The sequence below is a fragment of the Corvus cornix genome, chromosome 1, assembly GCF_000738735.6.
Source record: "Corvus cornix cornix isolate S_Up_H32 chromosome 1, ASM73873v5, whole genome shotgun sequence".
Taxonomy (NCBI): domain Eukaryota; kingdom Metazoa; phylum Chordata; class Aves; order Passeriformes; family Corvidae; genus Corvus; species Corvus cornix.
This window is the reverse complement of record NC_046332.1, coordinates 86,867,727-86,889,705: the sequence shown is the minus strand read 5'-3', so window position 1 is coordinate 86,889,705 and position 21,979 is coordinate 86,867,727. Positions and strand designations below refer to the sequence as shown.

The 21,979-nt window shown below is 42.0% G+C and overlaps 1 protein-coding gene across 7 annotated transcripts in view; it reads left to right on the top strand.

The window, feature by feature from the left end:
* CRACDL (CRACD like) overlaps positions 1 to 21,533 on the top strand; it is a 65,588-nt gene extending 44,055 nt beyond the window's left edge. For 5 of the 7 annotated variants that reach the window (XM_039548510.1, XM_010394228.4, XM_010394230.4 and 2 more), the window contains 5 exons: positions 2,539 to 2,769; positions 4,992 to 6,570; positions 16,337 to 16,536; positions 18,166 to 18,298; positions 19,130 to 21,533. In XM_039548510.1, coding sequence (XP_039404444.1) covers positions 2,539 to 2,769; positions 4,992 to 6,570; positions 16,337 to 16,536; positions 18,166 to 18,298; positions 19,130 to 19,275 — 2,289 coding nt within the window. In that variant the 3' untranslated portion in view covers positions 19,276 to 21,533. Of the gene's footprint in view, positions 1 to 2,538; positions 2,770 to 4,991; positions 6,571 to 16,336; positions 16,537 to 18,165; positions 18,299 to 19,129 lie in introns of those variants that run through there. The other 2 variants (XM_010394229.4, XM_019282768.3) reach the window with 2 other exon arrangements.
* Positions 21,534 to 21,979: the final 446 nt, after the last annotated feature.

Here is a 21,979-nt window from a genome sequence, read left to right as displayed (position 1 = left end):
TGGCTGATTAAAGGGCTGTTTTGAAAAGCTCTGAAGAGTCCCTTTTAGCTGTCTGCAGCTGGAGTCGTGGTGGAAACAACACAGGGGGTAGAGGGAAGAGCATGTTCTAGAAATAGGAGGAGGAGTGGAGGGAAATTGCAGAAATGAAATAGAGAAACTAGTCCCGAGCTGACCATTTCTTGGTAATTATGCAAAATGTATTTCAGGACCAGCTGCAGCAGGGCTCAGCAAAGATTTCTGGCCTTACTTCTTAGATTCCACATGAAGCTGCTTGAAAAACTGCTTATATGCAGTGCAATATTAATATTTTTAAAATAAAAACAACAGAACACATGAAGAAAGTATTTCATGAAAGTTGTTATGGTCTTACTGTAATTGTGTCCAGTCCAGATGCATGTTTGCTAAAAGAGGATTTATGTCTCCCTGTTGTTCCATTAACATTACATTCTGACTCACTTGCTGACTCCTGAGTCGTGGCGCTGACTACACAGTTGCTTAGCTTTTTCCACATGCCCTATCATTTAGCTCAGAGTTCTCTTCATCCCATGCCAGTTTGAGAGTGCAGCCAGAATGCAGCTCCATCTGAAGGCTTTCTTCCCAAACCACAGGATCTACTACCTGGCATTTCGGAGAAATTAGCCCTGCTTCTAGAAATCAGAGGAGAGCAGTTAACAGGGCTGAGGAATTTTTCACAACACAGCCCTGAGGTTTTGGGCAGCAGTGACACCTTGCTGCATCTTGGCAGCCTTTTGGGATTGAAGAAAGGAATCACAACTCTCCTGTCTGGGCTTTGGGGATGGGGTTTCCTCATGGCCCCCCACCTTGTGCCACCCCGCATGACCAGTTGAAGGATGACTGAGCCATGATTTGGAGAAAGGGGTCTGCCAGCTCTTTCCTTCTCCAGTAGGCTTTGTCAAAGCCAGACTTCATGGGACAAACAACTTCTGCAGCCGGCTCAGAGCTAGCATTCACTAAGGCTGCTGAAATTTAAGTAACAAACCAGATTTTGGATTTTCCAGTGTAATGGCCAACTCTGCGCACTGCCAACAAGAAGACATGCAAAGTTTTCGAGGAAAAGCAGGAGCCAGAAGAAAGGCAGGCAAATAATGACGTGCCTTGAAAGAGAACATGTGCTGTGTCTTTATCATGGAGCTGAAATGTCAATGTATTCACTGTTAGGCACTAACGTATAATGCAGCCACCTATCGTTTGTTGTACATTAGTCATGTTTGACTACCAGACTGCCGATATTGTAGAGTTAAAATTAATGAGAGCATCCATTATTCAGCATGTCTGAGCTACCTTCTTTGTCTTAAGTAGAAAGTATGAGTAGAAGGTGTGGATCCAGCCTCTGCTAAAAGGAATGGGACTTTTCCCCTGGCCATTGAGCAAGCTGTAGCAGGCCCTCACTACACTACAGAGTATCTTTTGGCTGCAGTGCATATTGCAGTATTCTACTTGCAGAAAATACTGATGCCTTTTCCCTCTCAAAATAAAATTAACACCAACCTGCCCTCCCCTTCTCCCATTCAACCTCCTTAGTAAAATACCAATTCCAGAAAAAAAAAAGAAAGAATAAGAAAGACAAATTCCCACAGAAGAAAGCATGACAAAGGAGGAAATCTCCTCCCATGAAATGAATCAGAATTTCGAGCCTACAAAATGAGTGCTGTCATGAGTTGTCAAAGGTCATGTTAATGCTGTGACAGAGTTTGGAAATACCATTTTGCCTATTTGCAAAACTGAATCTGAGAGAAAGGAAGACCCCTTTTTAGAGTAATTTTTAATAAATTTTCCAGTGTCCTCTTTGCATCATCCCTGGAACTACGGTAGTTTTTGGTGAAGCTCACAGGCAAGCTGAATTCCAACTTCATGAAAGTACGACACCCTTGCAGCATTCAGGAGCTGTTTCTGGACGGGTTATTGACCTCTAGTAGGAATTCTCCATCACTTCCTTACCCAGAATAGTCTACTAATGAAACTTTACATTTCCAGTAAATGCAGACATAAATACATGAAGGGAAAACACAATTAATTGGCAATGCCACTAATTCTTAATTCTTTTGTCTTTAGGAAGGTATTGTAGAGTTGGAAGGGACCTGTTGACATATAAGAAGCTAAAGATGCTCAGCACAAAACAACTGTGGGTAGGAGCCTAGACAAAGATGCTGGAGGACAGACCCAGAAAGGAAAATGGCCCTTTAGGTTCTGTAACTGAGCACTCTTCATAAATCTGTCTTCTAAAACATTCTGGCCATGTATTTGTGTGCTTTAAATCATCCAGTTAGATGGGATTTGCTCCTTCCCACTGGACAGTATATCATAATATTGAAGCAGCTAAAAATGCAGAATTGCTAACACCAGTACATCACATGCAACATTAGGAAATGCAATGTATTTTAAAGAAATGTCAAAAAGAAAAAGAGGCAAACTTAAAATGGTATTAAACATGGCTACTTATTTGTAGAATTGTTATTTTTGTGTCTTTGTTTCTTTGTTTGATTCTCCGTTTGGGGATTTTTTTTTCTTTCTTTTCAGATTACATTGGGTTCTTCTTCTAGATCTCACTCTACAGATGGTCAGCTGTTCACTAGACATGGAAGTACCAAAACTGGATCTCCCCGGACATCTGACAGTACCATCTCCCCTACAGCCAATTTTGACACTCCACCTGAGCTTTCTGCTTTCTTGGATAGTTCTGCTGCTAAACATAAGCTTTTAATAAAACCCCGGAACCAGAGATCCAGTAGAATGAGAAAATTTTCTCAGGTACATGTGAAAATAAACAGTGCCACTTTTGACACAGAGCCAGAAAGCTCTTACTGGACTTTGTACTTCAAACTCAGATATTATAAAGTCAGTTTGCAGCATGGATATTTCATTGGGTTTTAATAGCTGTTATCTGATGAGTATCTGAACTAGACACTAGGAACAGATTAAACATTATGAGTTTACCTGTTAGCTCTTGATGCAGTGGTTTATATAACAATTTCTTCTTGCATTCACTGTGCAATACAATTTAGTATCCTGTTTGTGATGCACAAGTTGGACTGACTGCTTCATTTCTTACTTAAAAGATTTTTTTTAAGTGTTATGATCAACTTGTGTACTTTTCCTAGTCTGGAATATCCTGTAAAATCTTGAGTCCTTGGGAGACTACTCATGGAGGAGCTGTTTTGACTTCCAAAATATAATTTGTCTTGTATTTTCAAAAAGTACAGAAAGAGCAAGTTTTGGCCTATTAATTGGAGCCAAATTCTGTACATTAGGACTGTTTTAAATTCAGACCTCTCCCTGCCCCAAAACTTGTAAATCCTTTACGTGTCCTACAGTGATATTAAATAAGTTTTAACAGGAAAAAAACCCCATAATAAAAATGAAAGTGTCATCAAAACTATTTTTAAAAGGCTATTAAAAAGTGTACAGTCTTAAAAAAAAAAAATCTTTTTTTGTAAACCATCTTTTTAAACACCATTTATCTGATTCTTGGTCATATTTTGTGAAGGGTATACCTTAGTTTTTCTTCTTTCTTTCTTTCCTTCCTCTCTTTTAGCACTGAAGTTTTCAGCTTTTACTACACTATTTGTATTTTATTGTTTGTGGGTTTTTTCAATGTTTTAAATACGGTAAAACCATTAATTTGGCTTGCTTATTACCAGAAATATTATTCCCTCTGTCTCAAAATATTACCCAGCTGATATTCTGTATTTCTCCAAATCTGTGAGTGACCTTTCAGCTCGGTAGAGCAGTGCTGTGAGCAGCACAATGATGAGGCCAGTTATTTAGAAAAACATGTAACGCAACAATTCACCGATCAATCCTCCTCTTCCACTCTAACGTGGTTACTGAAATACGATTGCTTTGTCCAGGCTGCCTATACACTGCCAGCTGACTGAGCCCATCTGGATTCCCACAGAGAGTGTTCACATATTTTGATAATACAATTTTTAATATTTTCTTGCCCAACTCTGCCTGTGCACCTTGCTTCTGGCTAACTGATATCTTCTGCTTTTATGTTCTTGTGTATATGGATTGTGAATGCAGGTGGCATTGCAACTGGTTTTTTTGCAGTTGCATTTGCAAAACAAGAAGTCACAAGCACCTTAAAATATTTTTGAAGTGCAGTTTTTGTGTTCTTAGAATTAGGGCCCACATCCAAAGTATGTATTTACCCAACAGACTACAGTGAAACAGTGAGCTAATACAGACACCATACGAAAAGGCATATTCAGCAGCTCAGTACTGTGCTTTCATATAATCCTGTGTATTTAGCCAGTCCTCACATCAAGTTTAATCACAAGACCTCACAGATAATTACATATGAATTGTAAACTTTTTAACTACATATGAATTTATAAACTTCTATCAGATAGTTTAACTCTTGAAAGAAAAAGACTTTTACACAAAGGAGGCAAGGCGGTAATGTTGTATGACAATGGGATTAGACACAAGACTGCCATACGGGTCAGATACTCAGCTGGAATGGAGTGTCATAACCAGATGGAATTGTTAGGCTTTTGCTCTTCCTTCTATGTACTCTTTCCTCTTCAGAGTCATGCTTTAGGAAGAATGGGTTGTTTTATTTTTAATGCTAGTGTGGAGTAGCAAAATACAAAGGGACAGATTTTTCTCTTTCAAGTGGTGTTTTTTGCCTAAGAGCAGCACAACATAGGCAGTATGCTCTGGAGAACCAATTGCCAAGGACAGTCGAATGGCCATTGTTCTGATGCACTTCCCATCTACAAAGGCATGAAAGCACTAGTTGTGCAGAAGGAAATGTCACTCATTGCCTTTATATTGGTTAAATGCATTATTCCAGGATTTGCTTAATTAAAAAAGCATCCAGTCAGTAGGTTAAGAAAACTGCAAGCTCAGCATTGGAGGGAAGTATTGCCTTTCTCTCTGAGATCTCAGTTGTAAATGTAATGGTGAATAAGAAAAAAAGTGAAGCTGTACATGGTGACGGGGCTTTCTGAATTTCTGTTTTACAGAGGACCGAGTCTGAATCTCTGACTGATTTGAGCTGTACCCCAGAGGAAGAAGAAGAAGATGATGCTGTATTCAAACCCAGCAATCAAGAACTGCCATGCAGCACAGCTGCAACACAGAATGTGGCTTCCTGGCCAAAGCCCATAATGCCTGAGGACCTCCCCCCTGCTTTGAGACCAGTGATGACTCAGCCTGCTTCCGAGTCTGCTGCTGTACAGGAAACCCTGCTACCAGAGAATAAGCCAGAGGACTGCCAACCACCACTGGAAATGACATGTGAGGAGTCTGAGTCCTCACTGCTGACAGAAGACAAAGGCTCTGCAACTTCTTCCTACTCCATTTCAGACAGGGAAGTACAAAAGCAAGAAGATTCTTCAGAAACACTGGTTCTGTTGTCTGGGGATGTGTCAATCAATATTTTAAATCAAGAAAATAAGGAGCTTCCTACTGTGTTTCCATTAAATAAATTACCATCTGAAGAAAATATTTCAATTAGTAAGAATAGTATTGTTTGCTTGGAAAGGGTGGAACAAAATAAACAGAAGGATGATCAGGTACCTGTGGAAATGCCCTGTAATGAAGGGGCAAAGAAAGAGTTTACTCTATTGTCAGAGTCCAGCAAGGAGTTTTTCATGGATTCTTCTCAGCCCACAGACTCATTCCATGTTTCACATCCTGCTTCCTCAGTGCAGATGGGATCATCTACTTTCTGCTCTCTAGAGAAAATAAAGACTGCAGAGGAAGCAGCTGCTTCTGGTAAGGAGAACAGTCAGTCACTGGTCCACAAGGAGGAACAGTTGGGGAAGAAAGCTGAAAAAGCAGCCAATGAACTTAATGCCTTCAAAAAGTTTTCTGTTTCCTCTGCACGGGAGAGGCCAAGCACCAGAAGCCTGCATTTCCCAGAACGATCAGAGTTGGAAAGCTCATTAAATACTGGATTCTTCTTGTCCAAAGCAAAGGTCTCCTCAAGAGATGAGAAGTGGCAAGAAGACTTCCAGAAAGGCTCAGATCTGGATGAGGAAAAAAGTAGCAACAAAAAGCAGACTTTGCTGCCAGAGTCCTACTCTGAGAACACAGGCCAACCTACAGAAATTTTGGCTGGTTATGTTTCTCTGGCTGTTGATGGAGTACCAATGCCAAGCAATTCTTCAGTGGTATCTCAGAATCAGCCAAGTCGTAAAGATAAAAGTCCTTTACAAGTGAAACTTAGATCCACCTCACTGTCCTTGAAATATGGAGACAACTCACCACCAGAATCAAAAGGGATTAAAAGATACAGTGCAGAATTTAATTTAGAAAATGAGGGATTGACTTCCTTTCTAAGAGGTGATAAGGCAGAGATCAGAAAAACAGCCAGTACAAATATTGGTGATTCTTTTAATGAAAAGATCAAACCCAAAGCAAAGTCCTCTGAACAGCTTAGTAGCAAACCTCCATTGCCTAAAAAGCCAGCGTTGCAAAACATAACCATTCCAAACACTACTGCAAGCAAGGATAAGCAGGACAAAGCTGTTCACTCTCCTGAATCCAGAAATGAAGACAGAGACTTGGAGAAAGAGTCAACTGCTTGTAAAGTGCCTGGTAAGACTCCCAAAACTTTATAAAGTTACCTTCACTTGCAAAGAGTGACCTTACCCGTGCGAGAGCATGAGGCAGAACTGTTGTATCTGTCTGGTGAGCATGAGCTGATGGCTCTGCCTTCAGTGATGTTGCTCCCTTATTTTCCCTTGCTGAAAAGATTATCAAAATGTCAGCAGGGAAGAAACAGCAGACAGAATAAGATATTTTTACCTCTGATTTTTAAATTTCAGGGTATTGTTTAAAGGATGTTCAAAGTGACACTCAAAAAATAAAGTACACTAGCAAATATTGGAAAACAGAAATATCAAGCCACTAAGTGTCCCCATTTAGAGCTGCTGTATGACAATTCAAATTTCAAGAGCACATATTAAGTGTCCTGTGTGGGACAAGTGACTCAGACCTCTAGACCTTCTTTTTCACCATAGCATTAAGGCAGAAATGCAATGAGGACAGTCACTGCCTGCCATGGTAAACGCACCATTTATTTATTGCCTCCTGTGAGCTTTTCTTATTCGTTTATCCATCTTTATCATTAGTCATTCCTTGTTTAAAACAAAAATTAACAACCCTGAAGCTTCCTGGAGTTTAAAGCCAGGAGAGACCGCAAGATCGTGTCTACTGCAGACTGTTATATTTCACCCTGTTGTCTGTCTTATATAATTGGGTTAGAGTTAAAAAAATGATCAGACGTCTGGAGACTAATATACTGTGGGTTACAGGCAGAGAACAGAAAAGGCTGGAAGTGACACCGCTGAGTTCTTTGCAGTGACAGTAAACAAGTGAGGTGAAACACACTAAAGCAGTTCTAGCAGAAGACCTCTGCTCTTCACTTCAGAGAACAGCCAAGAATGGAAAAAGAATCTTTAGGTCTTCTGATACGTGGAAGAAATGTTTTCCCTGTCCTGGACCTGTCTGGGCATGGGTTTGATGTTAAAAATGTGAGATAATGCTGGCCAAGAAAATGATAAAGTTTCTCTGTGTCATTGCAGAGCTTCCCCCCATCTGGTTGCTCTTCTCTGATTGGGGTCATTCTCTGAGAGTCTCTGGTCAGCACCTCTGACCAAGACAGAAGGTGCTTCCCCTCTCTTGTCCTCTAGGGTGACAAAAGTCTCTTCCTGGCCCCAGAGGCAACTTGCTGATGCCCTGAGCGACATCTGATTTCAGCAGTCCTCTGCTGCAGCATCACAGACATTTTTGCAGGACTTTGGTCACGTCCACAGTTTCCTGCTCTCCCTGCCATCATAAAGGAGGGGATTCATTAAGATCCACAGCTGGATGAGGTCCCCACAGTCATCCAGCCAGAACCTCCCCACACCCTGCAGGCAAGGCAGGTGATATATATAGATATATAGATATATATGTGTATATAATCCCAACACTCCCTTTAAAGGCATTTTCCTCTCTGTGCTGTCCTGAGTAGTTGATTATTTGTAGTGATGCCCACATCTCTGATGGATTGAGATTTTGGGGAGGGTCATAGTGGGACAAGAGAGGAGAAGACCTAGCACAGTAGGGTTGTTCTGGCAGGGTATGGAGGAGAGCAGTGGGAGTACCAGTGCTCCCTCACACAGCCCGTTATCACATCCCTCTTGCTGAGTCCCAGAGTGCCTGCAGATGGACTGGAGTGTCTTCCTGCAGTGAAAGACAATGAGTGCTGGAGAAGGAAGGAGGGGAAGAAATGAAGCCGGGGAGCACATTTCTCCTCCAGGCTTCTTCTGTGGCTCCTCAGCCCTAGGAGGAAGGAGGCTCCTGCCCTGCGGTGCAGGACTGCCCTCTGCAAAATAGGAACTGTGGGTGAGAATTGAGTCTCGGTCTCCCTGGTAGGGATGCCTGCACCTGGAATTTGAAACAAGGTTAAGAATCCCTGCTTTGTTCCCCTCCACCTGGGAGTTTTACAACAAATCTGTCTGGCCTGAGGTTGCTTAAAATGATGGTTCAGATTGGTCTGTGATGGCAATTAGTTTTCTTCCTTATCTACTGCCACACTTATTGTATCAACTTAAGCAAATAGTTTTGCTAAAAGGTTTGCTGTGACAGTTTTCCATGTATTTCCAGCTTTGGTTTATTTGGTAATGGGTTTTGATATGAGCACATGCCAGGACTCAGAGTTTTCTAAATAAAAACCAGTCTTCTCCAAGCTGACCTGACCCACTGCAGACCTCTCTCTTTAGACACCTGACCAAGCACCTCCTTTTTCTAAGTTGCCACATCAGCCTGAACTGGCCACCTGAAGTCATGGGTGAATGAGGTGTGCCCACCTCCTCTGAGTGCCCTGGCACCACACCAGCTTTATTGGGAAAAATTGCACAGTCACCCCGAAAGTGATATCCCTCTGTGAGGCATAGGAGAGACATTGGATGCAGTGAGGACTTAGCAGGGCAATAGCCCTGCCCAAACGTCATCTTAAGATCTATGAAAAGTTTCTCTCAGCTTGGTGAGTCAGGACTGTGTCTTTGCAACTGCAAACAGGAGAAATCTGATGAACACAATCAACATAGCCCTTCATGGCTCATGTGTCTTATCAGGCATCTCTGGCCTCCTGATCTGCATGGACACACACTTTTTTTTTCCCCCTACAACCACCTAGCCCTCTCCTAGCCCTTGAGTTCATCAGCCCTTTCAAAGAGCTGCAATCACCATCAGGAGACACTTTATGCTGTCAGGGAGTTTATTCCCGCAGTTAGGAAATCCCCATGCTGAACAAGAAGACAATTGTGAAATGGTGATACAAGGGGATGCAGTTCCCTTCTCATGTACACTCATTTCAAAAAACTCAGTTTGCTGCATCATGAGGTCAGTAGGAGCAATGTGGTTCATTCAGTTCACATTTCAGCTTTTCAGCACTCTTGGTACCAAAGGAACAGGAGAGCTGATGGGATGCTGGCTTACCATGCCAGGTGAAAGCAGCACTCCTGCTCCCCAGAGCTTTCTGGGGAATTAGTGAGGGATTGCTTTACCTCTGTCAGGCTGCAAGGAGGCCCTTTAATGTCTGTGTGAAATTAGTCACCCCAGGAGGAGTCATTTTTAAGTTTCTGGAGCTAAAGGCTCAAGTCCTTGCAAGATTTAAAAGGTTAAGCTGTGTTGTTTGGAGTTGATACACTTTGCTATAAATCCTATAAAGGGCAGAAACAATTACCATATGTTAACAGGTTATTACAAGAGCAAAACCATAAGCAATTCTTGTGTGAATCTGCATGTTGGGATAAACAAAAACCAGTGACTGAGGAGCTGTAGTGGGAAGACATCCTCTAAAAAGAGAAAAAGATCGCAGGGAAGAATGATGGATGTAATGGTAAAAGAAATTGGTGTGTATTGTCTGGCAAATACAGGCTCTGAAATGTCAAGAAAAATGTTTCTCTCTACATCAAAAAGACATTGCTTTAATGCTGTCCTGGCTACAGCTGAAAAACAAGACATCGTTTTTTTGTTTTTTTTTTTTTTTTTTTTCCTTCCAAAAGAAGTTGCTTTCTCAGTTGTGTCAGGCTATTTTGCAACATGGCTGTTTTCCAGCAGTGAAACAGACTTTGATGCAAACAGCAGTTTCTTGTGTAAAAAAACCTCTTTTGGCATCAGTGGTATAGATCCAATCAAAAGTCAAATACCTCACAGAGCAGCTTAGGGAAGAAAGAAATGTCAGAAATACTTAACCAAATCTTTTAGAATAGCTTTGTTTGAAATTAAGGAATTGGGTGTGTATACTGACATGAATGCATGTAGTGCTTTAATAAACAAGGGAAATACGTAGGCCAGGATATTCTAAATGCTATATGCATTTGTAAAGCCCTTCTTAAAATAACTGGAGTTTTATAAATGAGCAAAGATACAACAGTGTGGAATTAAATATGCATGCATAAGCAGTGTTCTGAAACAATGACACTTACATGCAGAGGGTGTTATCTCCCTGTGTAACGTTGTTTGGATTAGTTTTGAGTATGTTTGCTTTTAAAACACTCAGGGAATCCACAAGCTAGTTTTGCTTGCTGTTAGTGGTTTGACTTTCAAAATACTTTAAATTCTGGCTCTGACCTTTCGCCTGCACAGATGTACAGCAAGAGTAACCACTCTTTGCAGTCCTTGAAGGCATAAGATGTTCTTTTCCAGGTATGAGACTTACATGTCATAAAGAACCTCTGCTACAATGTGTGCACAGAGGCTTTTAGATCTAAAGAAAACATGTCTCAGCTTCAAAGAAACCTGAGGCCATCTCTAAAAAAGACAAAGTTAATCCCTAAATCTGAGGGTAATGGTTAAATATCTCTTTGCTGTGTTTATCCATATAAGCAGCACACAGAGAAAGGTACATTTGAATACATGAAGTATATCTGTCTGTCAATAGACAGAAACAGATGCATACTTTTCTTTCACTTTCTATGTGTGTGTATAAACCCATGCACAATAACAAGTCAATCATAGCTCCTTTTGTACATAAAGATTAATGTTTTATCTTCACCTTATTGTTCATACAACCAGTCTGACCCACATTACAGGATAATATCCAAATATCAATGAGAAGTGTACACATTTATTTCCAGAATATTTATGCAGAAGAAATTTCATCTGTAAGATCATAGCTTTAGTCCGAGGAAAAAAAGAAGTTTTAATTAAAAAAAAGTTTTAGTAGGATACTAAGGGAAACAGATACCTGCATTAAATGGGGTTGCAACAGAGAAATTTCCCCCCTCTGGAGGACCATTGAGGCAGCCAGCCCTGCTACTGTCCAACCCTGTGGAGGAGAGCTCAGGGGATTCTGAGCTGCAGGAGGGAATTGAGAAGGTGGCTGTGGTTCACTTGGCTTCAGAGCCTATCCTCAGTGGTTGATCTGGAAGCTGTGGAAGTGGTGAAGAATGCAGACAGAACAGCTGATCTTGTGACTGTCCCATGTGTGTTGGGTGGCTGTGGGGAAGACATGAAGGCTTCAGCAGCCTCTGGGTGTGGTTTCAAGTGGCAGCAAAAGACCTCAGCAGCTTACATTAATTGCTGGTTTTAATACCTAGTGACATTATGCACAGACTGGCTTGACAAGTTCGGACCTGGTATCTTTCCATTGTTGGTGGCTTATCCCAAGGGGAAGAAGGGACTCTTCTCTTTCAAGAAAGCTTGAGGCCAAGCCAGCTCCAAGGAAACCAGGGAAAGAAGCAATCATGAGGTTAAAACTGAATGAATGAGAGACAAATTGCTGCCAGCAATATCCTTTATTAGCTTATGAAGTTATTAAGTAAGGAGTTGAATAGCACAATGTTTAAAATAACATGTTGTAATATGAAATTAAGAATATAATTTAGACTTTAGTTTTATTCAGAAAATCTCCCAAGTGTAACACGGAAGGATGAGGCACAGCCCTGCTTCGACAAAGGAGAAATGAAACACAGGGCATTTGTGGTGGCTGTGATCTGCCAAAACTGGCTCAGCTTTGGATGGAGGATGCCAATGCTTGCATTTTGTACTTCTTTGTTATCTCCCTAAGAGTGGCATTTACCAGCTGGGAGTTTCTGTGCCAGCTGCTGTGCATGTGACATGCAGCAGATGCAGGAATTAAAATCATCCTTTTGAGTACTTTTGGTTCCACTCTGGCTACCCAGCTCCTTAAATGCTGTGCTTTGCCACGTGGTGAACCATAAAGGCACATGGACTATCCCATGACTAGATAAGACAAAGCTTGTTCAAGGTGATCAGTCATGAACCAAGAAAGATGTGTGAATGGCACTTCCCTTGGGAACGGTCACTTCCTGAGAAAGCTTCTTGCCTCTTTGTGTCCCTTAGGGTCCCAAGAGCTTCCTAGGACAGTCTCAGGTCACCTTAAACTGCCAGCTCGCTTCACCATGGATTACTTCACCACCTTTCATCCTTCTGGCTGGAACAATGGTGCATATATGCTGCCAAGAAACCTTATCTAATTGGAGGTGGGAGGATGTAAAGGACCTGTGGGCAATGGGAAAGATAATAAATAGTGAATATGCCTCTTCTACCCCTTACAGTAATTCTGGCTGCCAGATGAGGCAGCAAATCCTGCGTGGGTTGCATCTGATGGTTTTTTTTCTGAAGATAAGGCATTTCCCCTGCCTTGTCTGCCTGTCTGGCTTTCTGCAGCAAAGACTCTCAAAGGAATGAGGGCAGAATGTAATTGCTTAAAGACACAAGAAAGCCCTTCCCAGCAGCAGATCAGGTCTTGATCCTCTGTACATGATACTACTCTGCTGTCCTAAGTTGGCCCATACAGATATATATAAAATCTTTAATATTATAATAAAGAGCTTTTGTCCCCTACTATCAAAGCGACATTTGGATACCATCTCCTATGGAATGATACCTGGCTCTAATTTGACTGCCTTCTAATAGGCATGACTAGGATGTCTGGCATCTCATGAGAGAGAACTGCCTGAAGAGTAAGGGTGCTTGGTGACTTCATTAGAGTGTCTGCCTTATGAAAAACATTGTTATAATACCAGCCTCCAGACATCACTGTAGGACTGGGAACCCTGTTGTGCCAGGCAATGCACAGTGAAATAACAGCAGGATGAATCCTAAGTTCATGAGGATGACAGAGAAATGGAAGCACAGGTAGCAGTAAGACCATTACATGTCAGAAATAGAGCCTGGGCATAACAGTCATTTTGTCAGTGTGGATTGTGTGGTGGAAGCAGAGGAGGAACAACCTTGATGTTTACATAAAGCTCCTGTGGTGTGACAGGGAAAATAGGACAAAACACAAAGGGGGATTTGGAGTCACAGCAACTAAGATGTACATCATTAGCAGCATCAAGGCAGAAGCCAGGTTCCCAGTATCATCAAAAAGTGTGGGTGGATTTAAAAGGACCTTCAGGATAAAGACATTGGAGTTTTTGAGCACCAAGACATTACAGACGGTGAAGGAGGGTGAAGAGGTGGTAGAAGAGGATGCATGTGGTGGTGTGTCTGCAGCTGTACAGCCAGAGAGCTGTTCCTCAGCTCTGAGGAACTCTGGATATCACCTTCAGTCATGGCAGCTCATCCGTGTGCCACAGCAGTGCTTTGGGAGCTGCTGAAGTGTAGTGCCTGGTTTTACTGGGCAGTGCACTAATAGCTCCTGCCCAAATTGCCCATCACCTAAAAACGTGCAGATGACAAGCATGGCTGCAAGCAAAGAAGGGAATGTGATGGCAGATGCATTAGCAGACATCACATCATTTCAGCTGTGTGTGTTCATTTATGAAGATCCTAATGAGGTTTGTCCTAAGATACTGAGAGAAGATGGGCTAGAAGACCTTGACTTACTAGTGGTTGTCTTGGAGAGCTGGGGAAGTTAAGAGGAACTGACTGATGTCAGAAAAACCATTCCAGGTGAAGTGGTGTAGTCCTTCCATGTCAGCTGATGCTAACACCATTTCATCTCAAGTGCCAGTTCTGACCATCATATTTGAAGAAGATTTGAACCAAACTAGGACAATTCCTACAAAAGAAAGACTGATCTAGAGAATATGATTAATCAGAAAAGTTAAAAAAATACGGAAAACATGGTCTAAGTCTTCAAATGCATAACAGGCTGTTGCAAGGAGACTATGAGTAATCTGCTCGTGTCCGTAGTGTGTAGGAGAAGTAGTTAAGGATTTGAATTAGAGCAAGGAAGATTTAACTTACCCAATAGGCAAAAAAAAAAAAAAAGTAGAAAAAAAGAGCTGTGCCATAGGATTGGTTGCCTAGGGAGACTCTGAGACCTGTCCTGTTTTTGGAGAGTTATATAGATACATATTTGTAAGGAAACAGTTTCTATGAAACTGATTTTTCAGCTGATCTTGCCTTGCAGTTGAGGGACAGACTACATGACATATTGAGATCTCTCCCAGCCTTATTCTTTACCATCCTGTAAAATGAGATAACAATGAAGTGACGAGAGCCAATGGAAGGCAAAAAAATACAGTGATGGGAAAAAGATTATGGGAGGAGCAGCTATTGTCATGCAAAGATGGGGTTAGGTGGGATGCAGAGAATTGGAGTAACGGGCTGTGCAAGAGGGAGAGAAGCTCCTTCAGTGTTCAGGGCCTCTGTTTTATCTGTGCCACATTTGCACAGCTGGACTTCTGGTTTATTTCTTCCAGAGGTTTTCCTGCAAGATGGCATGAGGTGAATGTGAAAGGAAATGCAGGCATCAGCTCGCAAAACATCTTGCTTTGGCATTAAAGCATGGAGCTTTTTCTTTTTCATTTTTCAGCTGACATAGGCTTTACAATGTATTCTTGTTCAAATAACTAGTCTCTGGTGAGGTATAAAAATGACTTGAGAAAATCCCTGAGCAAAGCAAGTTTGTGGGCTTTCATAATATGCCTGTGTTGGCAGACTCCAGCTCTTGGGAGAGCATCATCCCTTTCATCTCCCATGCTTTCCGGAGCATCTCAAATGTGCCTTCAGAGATATTTGCTTGCTCTCCTGATCAGGGCCACATTCTGCCAAACTAGCCCATAGCGCTCCACAAATGTGTCTGACAGCTCCACAGCGTCCCATGGTTGGCTCTACATCAGCAGAGTAGCTGAGCCCCCAAGGGACCCTAGGGCAGTAATCCTTTCTGGCTGGGTCTGCCTCCTCCCAGGTCCCAGAACAGGGTGCTGACTAAGTAACAAACTTTTCCTAAGAGCAGGACCACACATGATTTGAGGACAAGAAGCTTAACTTCTGTTCTGAAAGAGCCTTCTGTAAATTTTGGTACATTGGTGGCCAGAAATGGCTGGGAAAGGTAAAATCAACCTTCTTGGGTCTAAGGTTGTTAGTCCTGTTCTTGTTCCTCATTTAAACTACAGAGAAGCTCTACCATTAGCTGGGAAACTTAATTTTGTGTTCAGTGTGAGTCAAAAAATGGAGAACCAGGGGGATGGAACCAATGGAGCTGCTGAGGCTCTTCTCTTGACCCAGTTCTGTTCAGTGAATAGACAGGATTTCCTGCCACAGACTATTTGAATACAGAGTATTTCTCTTTCCCATAACCCTGGATTCTGCATGTCCTTGGGTAGCAGTTGTGAGGTCAGCAGGGTAACACTTTTAACTTTCTTCTCCAGAAATTGTCTCTTTTTTTGTGTGTCATTGAAGTCTCAGTTCTGGTAGAGCACAATGGAAGTTACTGGCCCCAGTGAAGAGCATGGTCAGCATCAGCAGGGATAAATCAACGTAAACCTCACATCAAAAGACCAGGAAGCCACTCTGAGGTTTTAGCAGTACTTCTGTGTGCTCAGACACCACAGACTGCTGTGCACAGGCACCCATGGCACATGCAGACTCCCGGGAGCTGGGGAGGGAGGCTGCTCCTGAAGGGATGGAAGGAAAGCAGGAACCAGACTAAGGCATGGGCTGCTGCTGCGTGGACATCAGAAGAGCAGGAGCCAAGGGCAGCCACAGTGGGGGGAAGAGGTTGCCTTTGCAACAACACAGTCCCTCTGTGTCCACCTTTGAATTGTCTACTGCTTGTCTCTAAGATGCCATGGAAGAGGGAGCAGAAGGGGCAGACCTTGGGAAATAGGTAGATTAGTGAAGTTTGATTAATGTTTCTGTATCTCCCGCATGTGAGGGCAGTGACACTGTGACTCCAGCTGAAGAAAGATGCAAAGCATTTCTCATCAGTAGAATGATAACTTAAACCTGTGAGCACAGGAAAATTGCTCTCTGGAGACCAAACTAAACGGAATTCCTACTTACCCAGGCTGATTTCATATCCTGGGACCAATCAGTATATTGAGAAAGTATGAGCTGAAGCTGATTACAACTCTTTTTCCTATAACCATGTACATAAATAATCTGTCAACAGAGAAAAGCATGCCTTCCCCCGTGGCTGCCAGAGACTCTGGAAGAGATCCTGACACTCCTACAGAACCAGCCTGGATTTCCATTGCAAGGCAAAAGCAGAGGGGCATGCATCAGGAGAAGGAACTCGACAGAGAAAAGCTTGGGGCTCCAAATAATAAATTGAATACAGAGAAACAGAATAAAGGAAACGAACAAACAGAGGTACTTGCAGCACAAATTTGTGATGCTTTTGTATCACCTCCTGTAGTACTCTTTGGATCTACTGCTATGTTACCAGTCATGCCATAGCGATTACAGATACTTAATGAGTGCAACTATAATAACAAAGACACTGCTCTCATAAATGTGTTACAGATTCAAAGTTCTCTGACTATTCAGATATGTAATTTTGTATCTCCAAGAAATCCTGGAACTATGTGAAGTGTGTAATATTTCTTGGCATACCTACCAGATCTAACATGTGTATTGCATGCTAAAATATCCAAAGTGAGGTGCTAAATTGTAGTCTCTGATCTTTCTCAATGCAGAGGAAATATGTTCTCTCTAACTATCCTTCTAAGCACAGCCTTTCATTGAACCTCTTATACCTCCTGACTGATTTAACACTGAATGAACAGCTTGGTCCCAGAAGCTCCTAGGTAAGAATTTTTAGAGCCTTGAGAAGTGAAATAGGATAAAAATAACTTTCACACTTGCAGAGAGTGCCAAGATATAAATTCTGGTTCCCTGTATATGGATAATTCAGAAGCCCATGTGGTACCATGGAATATGGGCTGACACTGCCTCTTCAGAGATCCCATGCAAAACAGGGTGATACCTGTAGGAAATGATCTTCCCAGATGACAAAGCTGTGCCAGCAGAAGTGCTTGGCATGAATCCAGAACACTAACCTGCTGCCTGTTTTGCGTCCTGCACAAGTAAGAACCCTGGTCTGATGCAGGAGAATGTGTGTCCTGTACCGGTGCAGCACACCCAGAGCAAATGGCCTACTTTCTTGCTTCAGGTGGTACTGCTAGAACCCCAGACAGGTGTATTATATCCTGGAATAAGAGAAGATTTCTAGATGATGAAAAATAGCAGTGGTTAGATTAACAAGAAGTAATACCTAATAAGATGTCTAGGCAAACTTCTGAACTGCAGTAATGCCCAACATAATCCCAAAATAGTTTCTATGTCAGAACAGGAAACTCCAGATTTTAGCTGGCAATGATCCCTGAAATTCATGCCATGCACTTTATTTCCTTATAGCAGCTAACAGAGAAGCATGCCAAGATGCTTCTGACTGCAGCATGTGAGGCTTGGTGCCACTGTACTACTCCCACTTTCTCTTTCTCCCACATGGCACCAGGCACTATCACTTTAGGGTAGCTTTTGATACTGGCAAGAAAATCTATTGGAGGATGTGTTTGATTTCTTCTTTATGAAAAATCCATTTACCATCAACTGTCCAAAAATACAGTGCCCCAGCCCACAAAATTTGGGAGATGGAAGAAAAACATGAGAGAATGAGGCTTTTTCCAAATCCTATGTATGCTAGTAGAGATGTGCAAAGGACTTGGAATACATTTTGCAGTGAAGACTATCATTATCTACTCACACCATTATGAATAAGATATACAGAGGGATAGTTTTAATTTGTAAAATTGAATATCATGGATGTTAACATGAAAACACTGTAACTTTCTGAACAGATATCAGCTCACGGGAGACGATTGGGACCAATGTCTGCTGAACTGTGGCAGGCACCCCATCCGCTACCTTTGCTCATGTTCTTCCAAACTGAACTCATTCTCCCTGCATTACTTGGATTTTATCCCTCTCTGTGCCTAGGGGCCAGTGAAGCCACAATGGAGCAAACCTTCATACTTGGCACCTAAAACCACTTCTGAAGAGCAGAGGAAAGACACAAAGTCTGAAGCGAAGTCCCTGCTGAGAACCAATTCACTGTCACATGATGCCCCTGGTAAGAAACAAAATGCTTAAAATGTAGGCTGTTATCTCACAACCTTGTCAGAAGAAATCCTGCTTGAGTGTGCTGCAAAAGGAGTAGGGGATAGAGCCTAATCTCTTCCTCAGCCCCACATCAGCTAGGGCAAAGAGTTTTCTCAGCACTCACGTCTGGGGTTTTATTTGGTGGCATATTCTTTTGACCAGTTTGATTACAAATAAAAGAGTAACAAAGGGTAGCCAAAAACTTGTGTTGAAAGAAATGTGAATCAAGAACTCCAGGCTCTTTCACAGGACAGAAGCCCAAATGCACTATCCCAGTGTAAAATGTAAGCAGGAATATTTTCCGTAGCATTCAATTTAAATGTGGCTTCCTAAGCAAGCTGGAATGATGTGATCACAAACTGTCTGACCATCAGTCCTCCCACAATGAGTTTGTTGTAAATCTCTTTGGTAAATTAGAATTTCAAGGAAGGGTGGAAGTCTTGAAGTAATAAAATTCCTGTGAGGTGGGGGCTGAGTAAAGGAGGAATTCACAAGTGAATACTTTAGCTAATGAAAAGACACTCTCTTCTTTGACCTGGGTGTTAACATAAGGCACAGTAAGGAATCCAAGTCATCATGTTGACTTTTGGTAAATTTAAGGATCAAAAGATATTAGTGATGAAAAAACTGTATTATTTAGAGCAAAGAATGGTAATTTCCTCAATAACTTATTGCAGAAGCAGCTTCCATGTGAAATGTAAAGATTTTCTACCACAGGGCAAGGCATGGGAAGTATTCAATAAAAGAGGGTGTTTAGTTGCACAGCAAGTAAGTGTAAAATGTCCATGTGTTTTATTCACAGTAGCTCCATCACCTGCACTGGTGGATAAGGAGGAAATAAGCCACTTGAAGAAAGTCAGTAATGCTGCTCCAGATCAGCCATCATGGATGGAGCTGGCCAAAAAGAAATCTCAAGCTTGGAGTGATATGCCACAGATTATAAAATAGAATGATGCAAACAAGTAGCATCTTTCATAATTAAGTCAACTACTTAACTGAACTCCTACAGACCAGCTAATCACAGTGAAGAATCTCTTGATACAGAAGGGTTTTATTATACAGCTGTGGAGAAAGTGTGCAATAGGTGCAGTCAAAGAGTTTACCTTCAGTTTTGTAGCAATCAGAATTGCAATGGCAATGGATTACTTAAATTATGCTAAGGACATACTTACCCTTTGGAAAATAAAACTTTTGCCTTACGTATTTCCTGCATTTTCTGCTTTTAATGATGTTTGCATCCAAACAGGATCTTTGCTAAACTTTGCTGAACTCCTGTTGTTGCTGGAAAATTCTTGTTATGGTTTTCTCTGTTTACATTTATAAACTGTGCATTAACGTCCTGACTCTGTTGATGTGTTTCACTGGAATCACATGACACACTTTCTACCAAAGCTGTTAGGCCCATGGAGGTATTCTTGAATAGCTGCTAGTGAGTACTCCATTAAAATGTGTTGCTTGAGCTGCATGTTTGCCAGTGGTACAGTTTCTGGGGTTAGGTTGCCTTTCAGGAGGCACAAATACACACATTTATGTGTGACCATGAAAAAAATTCCTCAGTTCTTTCTGTGAGCAACCTTGGCTGCACAGTGCAGTAAGGAGACTGAACTGCAGTTGGAAGCTCATCAATGCATTCACAGTTGCTTTCCTACCTGAATTCATCTGGCTGCAACTGGCTTTCCATTATGTCAAACCTCAGGCCCAGTTAGGAGGATGGTGTTAATAACAATGGTCAATATGAATTTAATTAAAAAATAAGAACTGAAAATCCTGGAGCTAAAGTTCAAACTGAAATGCTGGGGAAAACTGTGAATTTCATCACAGCATCAGCTTCACATATCACCCCCCACATAATCTTAATTCTTCTCATTAAAATCCAGTAATATACAGATAGCACATCTGTACTTGACTACCTTTATGTAACATCCTCGTGCTCATTGGCCTGAGTCTCCCCCACCAGCTTGTGACTCCCACTCATGAAGTCTCCTAGGCTCTTCACCTTCGCTTATTTAACAAGATTGACAAGATAAATCATTTGCTGCTGATTGACTGAAACTACTCTGAACATATTTTAAGACCTCCCTATGAGTTACAGAAGCAAAGGACAAACCCTGTGATACCCCACTGCTAAGACAAACATTTCGTTTTGTGTATGCATGGGTGAAGTACTACCTTAGCACTGCAATCCCTAGGTTTATTTATATTTATATTAGTGGTTTTGTTTTTCTTGTCACATTACATTCTCTTTGGAAATATGTGGGGAGACTTTAGGAAATGTAGGATTTTCTAGCACCTGCGTTTGCAATTTTGAAGACGTGGGAAGGAAAACCCGAGCCCTCTCAGTCATGACAACTGCATTTTGCAATGAATAAAGAAACAGAGAGTTGGGCACGTGAATATCCAAGACACTGTTAAAGGCTTTCAGTCAGGTTGTCTTTCATTGTTAAAAATAGGAGGAGGAAAAACTAGTTTTGTGTTTGTCAGAGCCTTAGGACAGAACCAGTCAGCCTGCATCCCTGCTGGGATCAGCCTGCACGGCTGCTGGGGGCCTGGATGGGGCCGTGCACAGACCTGCTGCAGCCCATCACAGAGCTGCCAGTAGTCCCGACCCAAACAGGGTTCTGCCAGCTGTTGCAGGGTTTTCTCCTTCCTGCAGATGGTAAAAGGCAGTGTGAGATACCCACTGAAATCAGAAGTGGCAAGACAGCTCTCTGTCCACACCAGATCCACACCAGAAATAGTAACTTAATTACAGGATCTGCAACCTTGGGCTCAATTGCCCGAAGGTTGGTTGTGCAAAAAACTTTCACACTTCTCCCCCATAAGCAAGCATGAACAATCCTTAATCTCAAGTAATATTTTTTTCTTTTTTGGTATTCATATTCTAGGACCTACAGTAGAAACAGGCACATTTTCAGATACAATAAAAACCATCTTAACTCCCTCTCTTTCCAAAACACCCTTTCTGAAACAAATAACTAATTAGCATAAAGTGTAATGTTACGATATGCTATTACCTTTTGTAGGAGTCTTGAAAAAAACCCAGTTTCTCTATTAAAGGAATATAACATGTAAAAAAAGACCAAATTTGTACCCTCTAATTATTGCCACCCCATGAAAAGGTTTTCAGGAAATGTAGTTAAAGGTACATTCTGTGTTCTTACAATTCCCTCCCTGTTTAAAACAATTAAAACTGTGTTGAATCATGACTGAATTCCTGGAGCATGATCTGTGCAGCTGTATGGGGAAGAGTACAAAATCTCTTGCTCAGGAATAATGGAGATGAAAGGTGGAGGTATCATGGCAAGACCTGCACCACCTCGAGGGGAACAAGGCCTGTGTCCAACCGCCTTGTGGACGTGTCAAGGAGAGGAGGTGAGGGAGCAACCGGCTCTTCACTGGACACAGGCCTCCTCCTTGTGTGATTTGGGATCTAGATTTGGGAGCATGCCGAGGCGGGAAGCATGGGCTGCACATCAGCCTCTGCTTTGCCTTTGACTGTGACATGATCCAGGTATTGCTGCCTTAGGGTTTCCAGTGGTTCTGCTCGCCTTCAAGTTTCCAGTGCCAAGTGGGTGACAATGACTGCTGTGTGTGGTGACAACCAGCATTGTGGATTCCTATGAGCTTATGAGCAACCTTCATCTGACCTTCA